The sequence below is a fragment of the Antechinus flavipes genome, chromosome 2, assembly GCF_016432865.1.
Source record: "Antechinus flavipes isolate AdamAnt ecotype Samford, QLD, Australia chromosome 2, AdamAnt_v2, whole genome shotgun sequence".
Taxonomy (NCBI): Eukaryota; Metazoa; Chordata; class Mammalia; order Dasyuromorphia; family Dasyuridae; genus Antechinus; species Antechinus flavipes.
The window spans coordinates 599,665,440-599,684,332 of NC_067399.1; the positions used below are offsets into that span (position 1 = coordinate 599,665,440).

The window sequence follows — 18,893 nt, forward strand, 5'->3', positions numbered from 1 at the left end:
GGCTGACAAGTCAGTGGTTGAAATACCATCTCTAATATCTTCATCTTTTATGACCTTGGGAAATCAGTCAACAAGCATTTCTTTAGCACTTAATATGTACCAAACATTTCATCACTTAACCTTGTTGGGTTTCTGTTTCCTCTTCTGTAAAATCAGAGGCTTGGACAAGATGGCCTCTAAAGTCCTCTGAATCTGTGATCCTATGGGAGAGGGAGGAGAGGAAAAGATCTGGTGGAATTGAAAAGAAAGACTTCTTGCCTTTGGCAAGCCCAGCTGTGTGTATACCAGTTTAAAGTCTTTACTTCTCAGTATATCTTTCTACATTTCATAAACCATGAATTAAATAACCTGCTGTTGAATGTACACTTCCCTTTTATGACTTACTCTAAAAATTTTAAAATTCATATAGGTGATTTATAAATGAATGTGAATAGACAAAACAATAAATGCAACTTGCTACTTATGAAGCTAAGAAAAAAATGAAATGTGCATATTTAACCTGTCCAACTTTAAAAAAAATATTTCTCAATGTTTTATAATGGTAAATAAAATATATTTAGAATAAGAACTTTTTTTTTTTTTTTTTTTTTACTAATTTCTGTTTGGCTTCTGCTCATTTTATTTTCCTTAAAATTACTTAATACCACTATGTTATATACTCTAAATTACAGACTAAATGCTTTTACATATCCACAACCCAAATTTCCCAACTAGTTGGAAGACACCAGCAATGTGGCAACCAAACATTAAAAATACTGCACATAGTATGTAATCTACAAATATTTATTAAACATAGAAGAATGTTATTCTACAGTGAAATTTCTTGAACTAGAGATCAATCCATCATTATTGTTCAATAGGTAATTTGGTGTTTTGAAATAAAAGGCAACAAATAATAAAATAATTGTTTTTTTTTTAAGTTAATTTTTGTTACTATATAACAATTCTTGATAAAATAAACAAACATATTATGCGTATAACCAAATGAGGCACTGACAATTATTGAACAAAGAACCTGGCTTAATTTATTCTGACTTATGCAAATAAAATTCTATTTTTCCAATTTGAGAGAATTTTATTATCCCAAGTTTGATTCTTTCATCTCTCTGGACACAGAGTATTAATGAAAAACTGGTACAAATAAAAATACAGTATTTAGACAGTTTTTTTTTTCTGGGTGTACTATTTTTCTCACTATTCAGATGTTTCAAGTTTGCTATCAACTGTAAGATTAGTTAGTTATAATGTTCACTTTTTACTATTCTAAAGCCAATTGCACACTTTCAATTGTAGTGTAGTAATTAGATAATTAAATAATACAATGAATAGTTTTATTCAAGAACATTTTGAGAATTTCTTATATTAAAAGCACTGGTATAGTATTTCCATTTAGCTATAAGATAATATCAACAGCAAAAATATTGATAATACAGTTTGTAATTTGATTCTGCTGTCTTATGGTACAAGTTCCATCAGATGTAACATCCCCACAATATGATTTGGCTGTGTGCAAACCAGATCTATTCTTCTGCAACACTCTTACAAATAACAATGTATTTATACATCTTCCCTAACTTTATCAAATATGTTATGGATTGTTAAGTCTGGGCTAGCTCTCTGTAGACCTCAAGATCAGCCAGAGTCAGGAAGTAAAAGTTCTTGGTCTTTAGGGAAAGAAGCAAGCAAACTGCCAGGGGTTTAACCAAAAATCTCTTCTTGATTCTGGAGTCCAGAATCTCCACCATCTTGCCACCAAGTGAAATCTCCCCTCTCTCACCCCATCTTCTAATCCTTGCCTACCATTATCTTAACATCAAACATTTAGCCAGCACTAATGGTAAGAAGAGCCATTTTCCCAAACATATGCTAATAGAGTCATTGTCTCATAGTGAATAGGTAATTAGTCTTAAGTTCTCTGTTGTCTGATTCAAGCATACCTTTTTGGAGTTTCAGCCCTTTTCAATGGATTGTTCCTCTATAGCTGCAATCCATTAGTTGACATTCTGATTATAATCCATATCACCCAAAGTAGCAACTTTACATTCTTTTACTTCATCAACATTGAAACCAATCTTATCCTCATGGAGCTGACATTTCTCTATGATGAACAAATAGTATTTTTTAAAGAGGAAAAATTATCAGCACACTTGATGACTATGCTGAAAAAGTCCAAAAAGATGTGCAATGTATAATCCCTGTGGACCTTTCACTTTCACAAAGAGGAAGGTTACAGGTCTTCTCAGATCTACTCGTTCAAATTCAGTTTATCTTATAATTTTGTTACTTTCATTGATGATTTCTTGGCATGTGGTTGTTCTTTCCAATTATTCTTTTATAATTTTCGTGTGGACTATTTTCTTGGCTCTGCTTACTTCACTCTGCATAAGTTTATATCTTTCCATGCTTCTTTGCATTCATCAAACACATATTTATAGCACAGTAATATTCTATTATATTCATGTACCACAATTTTTTTAGCCATTCCGTAATCTATGGACATTTGAGTTGTTTCTAAATCTTTGCTATCACTAAAAGTGCTGCTGTAAATATTTTGGTGTATATGGGACATTCTTCTTGTCAGCATCTTTCTCAGGGTAGAACCCTAGCAATGGAGTTTCTTGTCAAAAGGAATGGACATTTTAGTTTGCATAATTCCAAATTGTTTTTCTGAGTAAATTGTATCATTTCATAGCTCCACCAACAATGTATTACTGTGTCTATTATTCCACAATTCTTCCAACATTGATGATTGCCATTTTTGTCATCTTTGCCAATTTTTAGGGTTTAAAGTAAGAGAACTTCAGCTTTGTTTTGCTTTGAATTTCTTTTGTTAGTGATTTGGAGTATTCTTTCTGGTAGTTGTGAATACATTGCAGTCCTCCCTTTGAGAAGTATTTGTTCATGTATTTGATCACTTACCTATTGGGGAATGGCTGTTAGTTTTATATATGGATATAGAGGACTGAAACTATGGAATCAATGCACTGAGGTCAGGACTGCTGAGTGCTTGAGGCTAACTACTGATTGGACAGTACTCGCTGGGCATATGCTTGGAAAAATGGTCTTTTCCCCTATCCATACTGGCTCAATGATTGGTGTATAGAAGATTGTAGGAGGGACTAGGGGGTGGAGAAAAGCTAGCCAGGGACACACTCTTGGCAGAAGGTACTTGCAGAGATTCTCTTCCATCCCCTTCACTTCTATCCTTAAAGACCAAGAATAAAGACAGACTTTTGCTTATCATGACTCCGGCTGATTCTGGGGTGTCCTGGTGCTAGCGTGGTCGTTATATATGGTATTGTTTATATACCTTAGATACCAAAACTTTACCAGAGAAATTTAATGCAAAGATTTTTTTTCCTATTTGATGACATCTTTTGTTATCTAGGTATGTTAATTTTGCCTGTGCAAAAAATTTTCAGATTCATGCAAAGAATATCTATTTATCTTTTATAATTGTCTCTATCTCTTGTTTGATTATGAATGCAATTCCTACCCATATCTAGGAGAGGTATACAATCTCTTCTAATTTTTTATAGCCTGATCTTTAATATCAAGATTTTGTATCCATTTAGAATACCTTATGCTCAATAACACTTTCAATCTCAGCATCTAGAAGGGTGTTCTACACTGAATAGATCTGTAAATGTTTGCAGGACTGGGGAAAAATAAAAAAAGATTAAAAGAAATGATAATGGGCTTTAACACCTAAATACTGAGAATTACTCAAGAGGCAGGAACCATGTGCAGACGACATTGAGAAAAGTTTTGTTCTTAAAGGGAAGTTGTGTGGGAATACTAACTGTATTTTACATGGCAGTAGTAATTGTTATTTACCTTATTTTACTTTAGCTGCCTCTTTCCTTTCTGTCACGGTGGAGCCTTAGGCATGATCTTAGGGATGGCCAGGTAGTCAGTCCCTGTTGTCCAAGCCCTGCAGACATATTGTCCTTTCATTTCTTTCAGCCTCAGGTTTGCCTTAAAAAGAATAATTAGGGATGTATGTTGAACTGCTAGATTCCTACTCAAACTGTACTTTTGGATCTTGTCTTATAGAAACTGTCTTGTAGGGGTTTTCTAAAACTAATGATTATCCCTTACATATCTTTGTCTTTACTAAACTCATCTCATGTGATAAAAAATATTTTTTGGAGAGAGAGGGGGAAAAGTACAACTGATCTATATATTGAAAAAGTTCAAAAATATGTGTATTGTATAACACCTATGAATCTTCTACCTCTACAAAGGAGTCTGTTGAGAAGGTCTTCATGTACTTTTCATTTTGAGCTTTGTTTGACCTTTATAATACTGTTACATTTACTTTTGATTGGAGGGTGTGTGTTGTTGTTTTTTCCATTTATCTTCTTGTAGTTACTATATGTATTGTTTTCTTGACTCTGCTTACATCACTTTTCATCAATTCATATTTTTTTGTGCTTATTGCACAATATTATTCTTTTATATTCATATGCCTCAGTTTGTTTAGATATTCCCTGAATGATGGCCATCTACTTTTGTTTCCAATTCTTAGCTGTCTTCAAAAGAGCCATTATAAATATTTTGGACTAGATGGGAACTATTTTTCTTATTGATAGCTTCTTTGGGAAGCCAAAATTTGGGAAATAATGGAGTCTCTAGTTCAAAGATATGGACAGTCTATTCACTTCATTTACATAATTCACAATGTATTTACAAAGTAGCTATGCCATTTATAGCTTTACCAACAATGTATATTATTTTCCCTTTCTTTCTACAATGTCTCCCATATTAACTGTTACCATTTTATGTTGATTTTTGCCAATTTTCAAGTTATGAGGGGGAACCTCAATGTTTTGATCTTCATTTCTCCTATTATTAGTGATGTAGAGCACTTTTTCATGTGGTTGTATCACATATGTTATTAGGTCATTTCTGGCCATCAAGAGCCAAATTGTATAAGATTTCTTTGAACTCTACAGTAAATCGTATGCTTTGTATAAGCTATTTCCCAAAGACTGTGAGCCCAAAAGGAGACTATTCATTCCCCTTTCACACTGTACAAGCAGAATCATCCATTCCAGTGGTAGAAGGGTTTTTATGGTAATCTATTTATATAACTGATTTTGCTGTATTTGAGGAAAATAATCTGATGCTTTCTTGTTCAATTAATGCTATATTAGTTTTTGAAAGGAAATGTCCTTTTGAATTTCTTGAGTCTCAGCTCCGTCTTTTCCCTTTCTCGTGTGTTTGAGACATTTTTTTTTCAGTTCCAGATGTAAAACTGGGCAGCAGTTTTTTTATTCAGGCTAGCCAGGATATTGGCAAAGGTGTAATTTCCTGGACTGACTTGAAAGGGGGCTTGGTTCCATCAGCTTAATCACTTCATGTAATGCCAAAGGCTGAGCTTAACCCAATGGCCATTAAACCAAATGCATTCTTCTATGCTTGTTAATTCTGCTCATTAGGTCTTTAATGTGGGCAGAGCCTTTAAGAGCCATGTGCCAGATCCATGGTTATAAGAATGGTTTCACCGGATTCTGCTGCTATCTTGGTGACTTCATCTGTACAACACAGCTCCCTGTCTTAATTCTGGGTCACCCTCTATATTAGTTTAGAAGAAATAAATGGGAGATTGGGGAGGAGTGAAAAAAAAAAAACCACTGGCCTTTCTCAATAGTCACATTACAAGTAATATCCATTGAGGTCTCCACACCAGAATCCAGAATCAGAAAGCAGTACTGGTTATTAATGTGATGCTGAGGAGTAAAAACTGGCTAAGGGGCTAAAATTGCATAGTTGGAAGTGAGAATAGTAAAGAAATAAGATTCATCAGGCAAGACAAAATTGATAAGACTAATTCAATTGGAGAACCAATGCCAATGCCACATTGACTTTGTTTTAGCTTGTTTCCTTGTTTGGAATAAAAATAGCTCTTTATAGCTTATGGAAGGCATTCTACATGGCATTCCTGTGATGTCGATGCAAGAATTATTTCCATTTTACAGAAGTGATTGAGGCTCAGAGAAGTTAAAAACTGCTCTGTGGTCACATAGCTCTGAAATGATAGAGATAAGCCTCAAACCCAAATTTTCTGGCATTCTAAATTCAGCTTTTACTTGTGAACCACCTGTTTTGTGGATTGTGCTCCCACACACCCACTTCTGAATATCTACTCTTTCTGCCATCATATCACATCTTATCCCACAAAAATTAAAAGAGCTGACATTTCTATTGCTGTTTAAGATTTGTAAGGCACTTGATGTATATTATCCCATTTGAAATGCTCCTGGCTTCCCCCTCACCTCATCCCACCCACTCACCCAGAAACAAAAGTGAGTTTTCAAAAGGCTTTCATAGTAATTAAGGTAAAGCAAATTTAAAAAAAAAATTTAAAGCTTGCAAGAATATAGACACATCAAGTTAGAGAACATTCTAATATATATTATCTACTCTTGTATCTTAGTCTAAAAGAGCCCTAATCTAGTTCAAGCATGGCTAGCCTTTCTACCTAAACTTGTTCTGCAATTCTTGGCAACTGGTCTAGTTCCTACATTGTTAGTTAATAAATATTAATTAAGTGCCTACTATGTGACGGTACTTTACTAAGTGTTGAGGCTACCATCTTGCCTACTGAAAGCTATGGCAACTATCTGTCTCTTGGTTACAGCTAAAAACCAATTCTTTAGTAGTTCTTTTCGTTAAATCTCATGTCATTCTTGGCTCCTTCTGCAGTTTCCTGGAACTAGTGCTCCTAGAGGTCACACCACAACATGGTTCTATCCATTTTTCCTGAGTGATAGATGTATTGTCCCTTTCCACCAACCAAGGAAACATAATCAGTTTACATTACAGGATATGTGTATGTGGGAGAGAGATAATAGATAATTTATAGCACTTCATATAATCTAAGTCTGATTTTTTTTTTTTTTAGACTAAGGCTGAATTAAAGAAAAAGTATACTCTGAATGTTTGTGTTGTTGTTGTTGTTGTTTTTACCAAGACTTAGAACAGTATATGGCACATAGTAGGTGCTTAATGAACATTTTTGAATTAATTTGACCACAAAATTCTACTGTGTTTCTTGTGAATTTTTAAATAAGAATGATGTAATATAGAACCATGCAGTGTCAGACCTGGAATGAATGCTAAAGATCATTTAGTCTAATTCCCTCATTCACTGATGAAAAAACAGGCTCAGAGATGCAAAACAAAATGATCAAGTTCCCCCAACTATTGTGTGTGTGAGCCTAAACTGGAAATACAGGCTCAGGATAACTGGGACAGTATCATTTGTACTGTACCACACTGCATTGCAAACTATCAGAGTAGGCTTTTCTTTCTTTCTTTCTTTCTTTCTTTCTTTCTTTCTTTCTTTCTTTCTTTCTTTCTTTCTTTCTTTCTTTCTTTCTTTCTTCCTTCCTTCCTTCTTCCTTCCTTCCTTCCTTCCTTCTTCCTTCCTTCCTTTCTTTCTTTCTTTCTTTCTTTCTTCTTTCTTTCTTTCTTTCTTTCTTTCTTTCTTTCCTTTCTTTCTTTCTTTCCTTTCTTTCTTTCTTTCTTTCTTTCTTTCTTTCTTTCTTTTTTCTTTCTTTCTTTCTTTCTTTCTTCTCTCTCTCTCTCTCTTTCTCTCTCTCTCTCATAAATATTATTCATTCAATTTCCACTTTCAGTAATGAAAGAGTAATTTCTTCACTGGGGCCCTAAGCAAAACAAATCAACACATTGGGCCTGTCTAACACCTTGTTCCTCACCTGTAGGCTGCTACTTCTCTGCCAAAAGGCAAGAATGCATCACTGTCAGTCCTCTGAAGTTATATTTGGATATTATCTTTTTCTGCTTTTCTATTCTTCTAATCCCTTTGATGAAAACAAGAAATATGTATGCTATCTTCACCTATAAATGACGAAGTCAAACCAAATGATTTCTAAGCTCTTTTACAGTTTTGAAAGCAAAAAAAAAAAAAAATCATGAGTTTCAATCAAAACAATTTTTGGCTAAAAAATAATAGTGTAGTTATCTATCTGTCTATGCATTTATGTACACATCTGTATAGATACACACATATAAACATACAATATATAATATATACATACTACATATATTATATATACTATATATATATATTTATATAAAATTCTGCATCTCTAAAAGCAAAAGATAGCAGATGAAATAAATTATTACTCTTAGTTCTTTTTTTTCCCTCGGGAATATTATACTTTTCCACCTTGCTAATAATGAAAGCTTACATTTACAATTCCAAAACCTTCCTCCACATATTTTCTCATTTGCACCTCAGAACGATTTTGTGAGGCAGGCTATGCAGGTTCTATTATTGCAATTATCTAGATAAGGAGAATGAGCCTTGAAGAGATGAAATGATTTGTGAAGGCATACTGCTATAAAGGGACAGAATGGAGATTTGGATCCAGTTTTCCTAATTCCCAGTGCCTGGTTCATACCATAATGCCTCATTCTTCTGCAACTAAAGTTAAGATAGAGGTTCTTTAAATAAGACAGCCTAGAATGGTGGTGGGCTAGAAGAGGAAAGAATTCTCAGGGCCAGAACTTGATACCACATTAAAAGGAAGGAGAGATTATGGAGGGCTTTCTATTCAGGGGCTCAGGCATGATCTAGTAGCTTGGAGAGAAAGAGTTAACAATAAAAGATCAGTTATTATAGAACATATTTACATAAACAAATCTTATGTCCATTTTATTAAGTAGGATTAATTTAATTCATCCCCCAAAGTGCCTTTCCAGAAGTCATGTATCCCCCTTACTTGTTTGAAGTAGGATTTAGCATGAATCTGTGGTGTTGCAGTACAATAGGGTCTATTAAAGGCTGGAGATGGTTTTATAAGATTGATTTTTTCAATTATCAAATTAATTTTTCTCTTTTTTGCCTGTCCTCAAAAAAGAAAGGCGGGAAGGAAGGAAGGAAGGAAGGAAGAAGGTAGAGAAGGAAAGTGAAAGAGAGAGAGGGTGAAAGGGAGGGAGAGAGGGAAAAAAGAAGAGAGGGAGGGAAGAAGGATGGGAGGGAGGAGGGAAGAGAGGAAATGAAGGGAAGAAAGGAAAAAAAGGGAGGAAGAAAGGAAGAAAAGAAAGAAGAAGAAAGAAAACGCTTGTCAAATATACATTCAGGCAAAACAGATTCCCATATTGGCCACACCAAAAAATGTGCATTTAATTTGTGTCTTGAGTTCCTTCCCTCTCTTTCAGTAGGTGGTAGCATTCTTTACCATTGATTAAAGGTCAGTTTTTCAGGAATAATAACTAGTTATAATAGCTAGTGTTTATAGAGGGCTTTAAGGTTTTTTTTGTTTTTTGTTTTTTTGAAAAGCACTTTACTAATATTATTTCATTGTATCCTTACAACAGTTCGGGGGGGGGGTAATAATAATAACATTAACAATAGCTAACATTTATATAGAACATTTATATAGTGCCAGGCACTATGCTAAGTGTATTACTATTATTATTTCATTTGATTCTCACGACAATTCTGCACACTTGGTGCTATTATTACCCTCATTTTACCAACAAGGAAATTGAGGCATAGAAAAGTTGTGACTTTTCAAGGATCATACAGCTAGTAGGTGTTTGAAACTGAATTTCAATTTGGATCTTCCTGAATCTGGTTCCAGGGTTCTATCCATTGTGCTACCTAGCTGATTAGGTGGAATTATAGGATATAAATGTAATCCCCTAGAAAATAAGGAAAACTGGTCCGAATAACTCAGTTCAAAGGTATCCAGGTCTGAGAACTCTCTTCTCTTTTTTGAGTGTTTTTTGCTGCTTTGTGTGCCTTGGTCAGAAGTCAAGCCAGGGCAATTAGAGAAAGATAAACTTGAAGCCAGTTGGACCTTCATCCTAATCTACCACTTAAGAAACTGAGAGGAAAGGAAGCAGAGAGCTCAAAGGAATCTGGGAAAGAGGCAGGAGGAAGGATAATAGATATCCCTCCTCCTTGGACATCTGCTCAGCCAGAATGCTCTTCTGCAAAAATTAAACCTTCCTTTGTTGCTGAGGGAGGGGGAAGGGCATAGCCAGACCTAAGCTTTAGAAAAATGACTTTGTTAACTGTAGGGAGCCTGAACTTGAGAAAAGAGAAGTGAGGTAGGAAGGCCCAGTTTCTGCAATAACCCAGACGAGAAGTGTTTAGGGCTAGAATTCAGACACTGACGATGTAAGTGGAGAGAAGGGATGCTCACCAGAGATATAGGAGAGATTGATTCAGTAAACTTTGGCGCCCAATCGAGAGGTAAGAGTGAAGAGGGGAGAAAGGACTCTGAGGGAATAAACCCAAGTGAGATGAGTAGATGATGCCTTTGACCAAAATATGGATGATAAGAAAAAAAGAAGGAAAAGATAGTGAGTTCAATTTTGGATAAATGGAGTTTGAGCTATCCATGGGACTTCCACGTGGAAAATTGATGGTAGGATACTAGAGTTCAGAAGACACACTAGGGTTAGATGACAAAGGTGCTTCAAAAGTCTTAGGAGAGAATTAAGCTAGTAAAGTTTAATTATTATATTAATGATTATATTACATGTCATATATTAATATTATATTAAAAAACTTTAACAGGTTAACATTGCACTAAGATTTATGAGACATACTGTATTTCTGTAGAGGTCATCTATAGATATTGATAAATACTCATGGGATCTGATAAAAGAGGTGAGAAAAAGGCTTAGGACAAAGGCTTGGGGTATACCCAGAGATAGGTGATATATTATAGATGGATAGAGCATTTATTATTTATTATGTGTCACACACTGTGCTAAGTTCTGAGGATATCAAAATAAAAATATAAAACAATCTCTATTCCCAAGAACTTCACATTCTGATAGGGAAAATGGAACAAAAAGGGGTACTAGAAAATGGGGGTGAGGGAAAGGAAGGGGCTAGGCAATAAGGTGGAAGTAGAGTAGTTCCCATTGAAATTGAAAATAGCATGACATGGAGATTCCAGGTAAGTACTCAGCATTGAGGAGGCAACAGGGTGGAGTCATCTCCAGGGGGACTGAGCAGTCAGTGTGTAGGTGGAGCAGACCAGAGAATGAGCCAAGAATGATCTGAAAGTAGATGAAATCAGAGATGACGGGCCAGCAAAGGAGACTGAGGAATTAGATAGAGAACCAAGAGAAGTCATTAGTCACAAAAACTTAGAGAGAAGGGAGTATTCAGAAAAAAATGGATGGTCAAGTGTCAAATGTTATTTAGAAATATCAAAGAAAATAGGGATCATTTTTGATCTGGGCAGGTCAAGGAAGCTATTGTAAAAATAAATGAGTTGAGTCTTGAAGGAGGTCAAAGATGTCAAAGGCAGAGATTGAGAGCAAGTGTCTGATCTAGGCATGGTAGATGCACATGCAAATGATTGGAGATGAGAGAACTAGACAACAAGTAGCCCAATTTATCTAGAAAAGGGGGTTCTTAGCTTTAGGTGGACCCCATTGAGCAATCTAGTGAAACCTGTAGATTTATTCTTTTTAATAATAATGCCTTTAAAAGCATAAAATAAAATTATGGGATGGCAAAGGAAAACAATTATTCTGAAATACAGTTATCAAAATATTTAAACATGAATAAATTTACAGAGCTGAGGATAAGAACCCCTCCTTTAGAGGAGTGGACTGTGGGAAAGTGACTACAATGGAAAGAATGCTAAGAAGATGGGTTGAAGACAGGTTGGGGAGGCAAAGTGGAGCTCTTTGCTGCATAGCAAGCTAGGATTTGTGATGACAACCAGTGATCCAGCTATAGAAACTTTATTTTCAGCTAGTCCAAAATCTGGGCTAAATACCAATTACTTTCCTAGAAAGTTCCTATTCTCCAGCCTTCTACCCAAGGACCCAGATAACAGCATGCAACACACTTTTTTTCTGCTTACATAATACAGGCTTGAAAGGGAATGATAATATTGAAAGCTCAATTTCAGTCTGGTTTCTAAGTGAATAAAGTTTAGACATAAGAGGCTTGAACCCAGCACCATTTCTTGCTTGATTGAATGGAGTCTATGAGGGACAAGGAACTATAAAATGAGAAAAGAAATTAAATAAGGAATGGTATTGGGATCTCTTCACCTATACCCTTTCCTCCTTAGATTTCTTTCAGGACTGTCTATAATCTCATCTTCAATCCTTAAACTCCAGATGACTTGTTAAACCTCTCTGATGACCTTTCTCTACTAACCATAGAACCTCTAACTATAGAATGTGGAGAAGTGGAAAGAAATTGGGGTTCTACTCCTGTCTCAGTCACAAACTCATTATCTGACCTTGGACAAGTAGCTTCACCCTATAGATTTTAATCTCCTAATCATCAGAGTTGGGGATGGCTGAGACTCTGAAAGTTGCTGCTAAAGCTCATCACCATGGAAAGGCCCCAGGGAGGAAGGGCAGTAGGAAAGGAAGGAAGCTGGATACTTGTTCAGGACTATGAGAAATGGAAGATGAGCCCTTATTTCAGTTACAGAGAAAATGCTGAGTTCACACAATTGGCTATTCTGCAAACACAAAAATTAAAATTCTCCTATGAAACCCCCAAGTGAGCCTCAACATTATAATCAGTGCAATATTCACATTTCAATAGCATGGAACTGAAAGGAAAATGTTTAGATGAAAACAACATTCTTTGGAGATAGAGATTTGTCTCTGCCTCACCCACCCATCCACCCCAATTATCACTCTAATTTATAAAAAAAGGCTGATTATGTCATAGTCCATGAGTCAGCTTCCCCAAACATCTGGATGAGAGTGAATAACTGGGAGTCCTGCTTCTTCTCCCTCAAGCTGACTCCATTGGCCATTGGCAGCATCCAAGAAGGATCACTTAAAGGGTAAAGTGGAGACTTACTTGGGGTCCCTCTGTTAATAAGCAGCAGAGTAAAAATAAGGGTCCAGTTCTTCTTCCCAGCACTAGCATTAGGTTCTTTCCAGTGTACCCTAAACATTACCCATGGCATCTGAAAATTGAAACGATATTCAGTTCCTGGGTAGCACCTGGATTTTTCTTTTTGAAACCCACATCAGATGATTCAACCCAAAATAATGATTAAAAAAATTCCTTATCTTTATACCAAAATCTACCACTTAGGATTGGCCTTTGGATCTCCATGGGAAATTTTTGTTTCCAGAAAGCTTGTTCATCCTGTTACTTCCTTCCACCAACTTTTCTCCTCCATTTTCTCTTTATCACAGTCCCCAGCATATGTCACTGAAGTCAGCCAAGACCTGATCCACCAAACGAAGGAAAAACTTGAACTGAGACCTTGCAAAGAACTCTTTTCTCACTGTGCAAAGTAAGTACTCTCTGTGAGCTCCACTCTCACCAATTTTGCACCCTCTTTCCAATTGCTTTATGCATGCCTCTTCCAATCTAGGGACATCAAAGATTGCCAGCAACTTTCAGATATAAAACCTGATACTATATTATGCATGTAGCAAAAGGATAGAGATGGAGATGGGGACTCTTGAGAATGGAAATAAGATGAGATAAAGCTCAGGCTACCTGAGATATTGTGGGTGTCAAGATTGCTCCATGGGTATGAATAGGAAGAAGCATTTTCTATTCCATACTATGAGGTGTACATTCAATTCTTTGGTGTCTCAGGTATTCACCAACAGGTCCCAGCCAAGCAAACCAGCCATAGACTCCATACTATGTGAAAAGAGATACAAAGGGTGACAATTCCAAAGAAAACATCTCTGTTTCAAAGTGAATAAAAATTAAGAGGCTCTACAGTCCATTTCGACAGAGGAATGTGCAAAGTTTGCTCTGCCTGGTTTTTCCAGAAAACCTTTAATGGGATGGAGTTTCTTTTTCCCTTCCCCTTCCCCCAGTCTCCTCCCGTCCTGAGTACTTCAAAAGCCATCAGTCTTTCCTAGAGCCGGAGAAGGGGCTCTTTCTTTGCATTATTTCATCTCTTTGTCTTATGTTGCCTTAGTGAGGGCAGCTCTACTGGGCTGCTCCCCAGAAGGAGCCAAAGACGCATTTTGCATTCCAAACACTGAACTTGCTTGCTTGATGCCAGGTGTTCATAAACTGTGTGTGTGTGTGTGTGTGTGTGTGTGCGCACGCGCACGCGCGTGTGTGTTCCCACATACTTGAGTGCTCCCTCATGAGCACACACAGACATACATTCCCTCAAACCCCCCAAAGGCATGATTGTCCCCTTTGGGCTCATGCCCTCATTCTGAGCACATTTTGTCCTGTCTCAGATGATGTAATGGGATTTGAGAAGACAGGCTTTCATGTCATTCTTCACTCTGGCTCCCACTCCAGACCTCTGTGCTTCCAGCTACTCTCCACCCTGTTGGGACTGCAGCCTATCACAGGCATTCCCCCTCTCCTTTCCTCTGTGTGCAGTATTATGAGATCCTAATGTAAAAAGGAGAGGGAACTGGGTGGATAGAGGGCTGCTCTTGGAGTCAGGAAGAACAGAGTTCAAATCCAGTCTCAGACATTTATTAACTGGGTACCCTGAATAAATTATTTAACTTCAGTTTGTCAGAATCCACTAGAGAAGAAAATGGAATATTCCTCCAATAATTTTGCCCACAAAGCTCCGTGGATCATGTTGGCACACTGTGGTCCAGGAAGGTCATAAAGAGTCAGACACAACTGAATGACTGACCAACAACAATGTGATAGGGTCACTGGACAATGATAGCATCTAGAGTTGACCCTAAGTAGAGAGGACTTAATGGCTGGTTAGGGATGTGGTTATTGTAGGAAAGAGAAAAAAATCCTGTAGCTGTTCTCAGTGTCATGATCTGAGAGCTTGGATTATCCAATTGTGTGGCCCTCACACTTTTGTGAATCCAGGTTAGGTGTGTGAAGTGCTGGTCCTGGAGAAAAGCAGCAATTAGAGCTTTCATAGCCTTGGAATGTGGCAGTGGTTGGGTAGCCAAGGGTCAAAGTTTTCTCTGGGCACTTAAGAGGTTGGTCAGCAAAAGGGGGGAAGAAATCAATCAGATCCTCAGGTAGGTAAGGGCAGTCGTCACCACAGCATAACCATATGGATGCTGTGTATAATATGGGTAGTGTTACTAAAATATACCATTGGAAAAACATCTAAATACTGTGCCATAATATCCTAACTTTCTGTCTTCCTCTCTCACCTTCTCTCTCCATATATGTATATGTGTGTATAAATTTATATATATATATATATATATATATAAATTTATACACACATATACATATATATACACACATGTATATACATATATGTACATATCTATATGTGTGTATAAACATATATACATATATATCTTTACACACATATATAGATATGTACATATATTTATGTAGATGAACACATTTTACCCTCCTTCTGCCTTGGCCAAGGTCAGCTCTGATAGCTCTGGATGTCTGGGAACATAGGAAGGATGGACGAGTAACAAAAAACTAACTTGTGATTAGAGGTGGGGGTGGAGGGACTGATGAAAGCTCTGGACAAACTGCAGCCTCATCGGTTTAAGAAAAACTGAATGCATGGAGAGGAGTGGAGTTGCAGCCAGAATGGAGAATGACATCAAGACCCATTTCCCTAATCTCCATTACATCATCTAGGGTAGGACAAAATGTCCTCAAACAGAGGCCTCCAGCTTGTTTGAAACAATCCTGCCTTTGGAGAGTTTGGGGTGTGTGTGTGTGTGTGTGTGTGTGTGTGTGTGTGAGAGAGAGAGAGAGAGAGAGAGAGAGAGAGAGAGAGAGAGAGAGAGAGAGAGAGAGAAAGAGAGAGAGATCTGGTTTATGAACACCTGGCTTGAAAAAAGCTAATTCAGTAATTGGGATTAAAAAACCGTATAGAAAAGCACTTGTATATGCTTTGTAAAGTTATGTTTGTCTTCCAGTCTTTCATCTGGATATAGATAAATAAGACCAAATAATTGTATCATTTAAATATGAGATTATTCATACACATACCCATATATATATATATATCAGATTATAGATTTAGAGCTGTAAGTGACCTTAAAGATCATCTATCTAATCCAATCATTCCATCTTGCAGCTGAAGACATTGCAGAGTGATAAAGTGACTTCACCACTATGATATAGAAATAATAGATCATGTATCCTATATGTAAAATTCATCTACACTGTGCCTTTCTTTTTCTTGGTGGCCCATTTTGGGTTGACCTAATTTAAGGCTGAATTTGTTTAAAAGGGATTGTTTAAACAACTCATCCAATGTACATTGCTTAAAGAGACGTTCCAATATTCACTTTCTTCCTCTAGGTTCACATAGTTTTCATCAGCATTTATTTGTAGGGCAATAGTTCTTGCACTGTCAATCTGAGGTATGGAGCTAATCATCTCCTTCGTAATTCACTAGACTAGCATTTTCCAATGTAAATTATCTTCCTGTAAGAGCATGATGGAACCTCATTTGGGTGGCAGAAGCATGCAATAAATACATGTCTTGACCCAGATCTCCTGCAGGCTGAGGAACTCAGTCCACAATAGAATTCCAGTTCTTATCTCCCCCATCTTATGAGAAATTCATCTTCTGAATTTCTTAGAAACCTCCATGGCTATCTGATTTGTACATGTGTACAATGGTAAGTAAAATGGCACAGGGCTTTGTTGCCTAGCTTTTGTATGGGAAAACCCCACCTTTTGTATGACACATCTAAATGCTTTGCCCTCTCTATCAAAGATATTCTATTATATTCTTCAGCTTGGACTATTTTCACCTTCTCTTGACACATCTTCCAATCCTCAACATCATTACCCAAACCAAATTTCTTACCCTTTACCCCTTGAACCTGTCAAACTTCTTTTTATGTGTTTGATTCTATGTTTCCTTTTGCTTGGAATGTTTTCTCTCCCCCTTTTCACCCATTGTCACCTATCTTTTCAAGTCCAACTCAATTTTACCTTTTTATGAAGCTTTTCCTGATACCTCTGTTAGTAGTAATCTCCCTCATATCACATAATACTTTATTTTGGAATAATTTATAGTTCACTGATGCTTTTATGCTATAACATAATATTGTATATAAGAGTTGTTAGTGCTTTTTCCTTAAAAATAATGATTGTTGACTTTTATATGGCACTTTAAAATTTGCAAAATCAATAAGCCAAATCAAAAACAAGCAGTCATTAAGTGTTTACTATATGCTAAGTGCTGGTGATATAAATAGAAGAAAAAGGAAAGAGAAATTCTGCCTTCAGAGAATATACAATCTAATGGGGTAAGGCACTACATAAAAGAGCTGGAAAGTCTGGTGATGTAGAAGTAGTGCCCATGTGGAATCATAGTGGTGAAACTTCAAGAGTAAGAAGCTGTGAGAGGACTGAAGGATGGCCAGCTTCTACCCTTCTTCAACATGGAGGTTCCAGGAAGAATTCACTGATGAGAGAAGGAAAATGTAGGGGTGATGAGATGTTCTTGGATAAGAAAGCAACTGAGAGGCAGAAATAAAGAGGTTTCACATTTCCTTTGATCCCCTATTAGATAAAGTCCATAATGACAAGAAAAATCAATATCTAAATTTTGTATCACTCCCAATACCTAGCACAGTGTCTTCTACCCAATAAATTCTGAATGTTATTTGTTTTTATATATTTGTATATTTATTATATGTATATATATTATATATTTATAAATTACATTATATATAAATATATATGCATATATATTTATATTCCCATTCCCCCCTTCTCAAGATGTCAATTGTCTTCTGGATGCTTAGGCATGGCAACAGTCTCATGCACTGGTATAAGTCATTTCTACACTGAACATTGTCAGTGTAGAACAGTGCTGACTTATGAGTCAGCACCTTCAGCTGCTTTGTACAGAGCTGTTGTTGTGCCTCTGCAACTTGGACAAGCCCCCGTCTTTGCTCAGAACACCCTCTTGTTCTACCTGTTTTTTCCCAGCTGTCTACCCACCACTGGGTCATGTTGTTTGAGGTTGGGCTTCAGGGTATCCTCAAGGACTTCAAGGTGTTTCTCTTGACTGCTTTGTGAGTATTTTGCTTCAACCCACCACAGATACTAGCACCAAGCATTACCTTAAAATGCAAAACAATTAAAAAGAAAGCCACAATCCCAGTAGAGAAATACTAAGGGTTGGTTTGCAGGACTAGTATTTCTTCTGACTGCAACAATTTACTCCCAAAGCAGTGCTGGAGTTCTCTGAGAACTCTCCCCATTCCCGGTGTTTGTGATCCTCTGATTTCCTTTCTGTGTTGACACATTTACAGACAAACCTCACCACCAGCCATGGGTACATTCCTTCTTATATTGTTCCCAGGGTTTCTGCAGGATACAGTGGAGAGAGCATTGGATTTGGAATCAGTTTAACTGAATTTGAATCCTGGCTCTGCCACCTGTTATCTGTGTTAGCTTAGGCAAAACATTCAAACTCTTTGGGCTTTAGTTTTCTCATCTGCAAATTGAGGAGAGTGGCCTAGATTAGGGTATTTTATACTTTTTTGTACTATGACCCTCTCTCATCCAAAAATTTTTATATGATCCCTGGTATGTAGATAAATAAAATAAGTATACAAATCAAACATTTACTGATGATAAATCACATTATCACGACCTCCAAATTCAGTGGATCTAAATAATCTTGAAGATCCCTTTCATCTGTAAATCACTGTCTCTGTATGTTCACTCTCCAAAAATGTATCAATAGACAAATCCCCTGAATGTTAAGGTACTTAAATTGTCTCCTACAAATTGCAAGTGCTGGATGATAAAACTGTGTCTTTTTTCATCTGAGATAGATCTGTCCTTGACTACCTAAGTGGAGAGCCATTCCAAGAATACCTGGAGAGCATGTATTTTGACAGGTTTCTGCAATGGAAGTGGTTGGAAAGGTAAGTCTTCAAACTGTGTGATGTGTATGTGTGTGGGTATGGGTGTAATATGCTCACACATATTCTGT

The 18,893-nt window shown here is 36.7% G+C and overlaps 1 protein-coding gene across 1 annotated transcript in view; it reads left to right on the forward strand.

The window, feature by feature from the left end:
* The window catches only part of GRK5 (G protein-coupled receptor kinase 5), a 306,115-nt gene that overhangs the window by 234,734 nt on the left and 52,488 nt on the right, over nucleotides 1–18,893 (forward strand). The window contains exons 5-6 of the mRNA XM_051981523.1: nucleotides 13,183–13,283; nucleotides 18,733–18,825. Coding sequence (XP_051837483.1) covers nucleotides 13,183–13,283; nucleotides 18,733–18,825 — 194 coding nt within the window. The remainder of the gene's footprint in view (nucleotides 1–13,182; nucleotides 13,284–18,732; nucleotides 18,826–18,893) is intronic.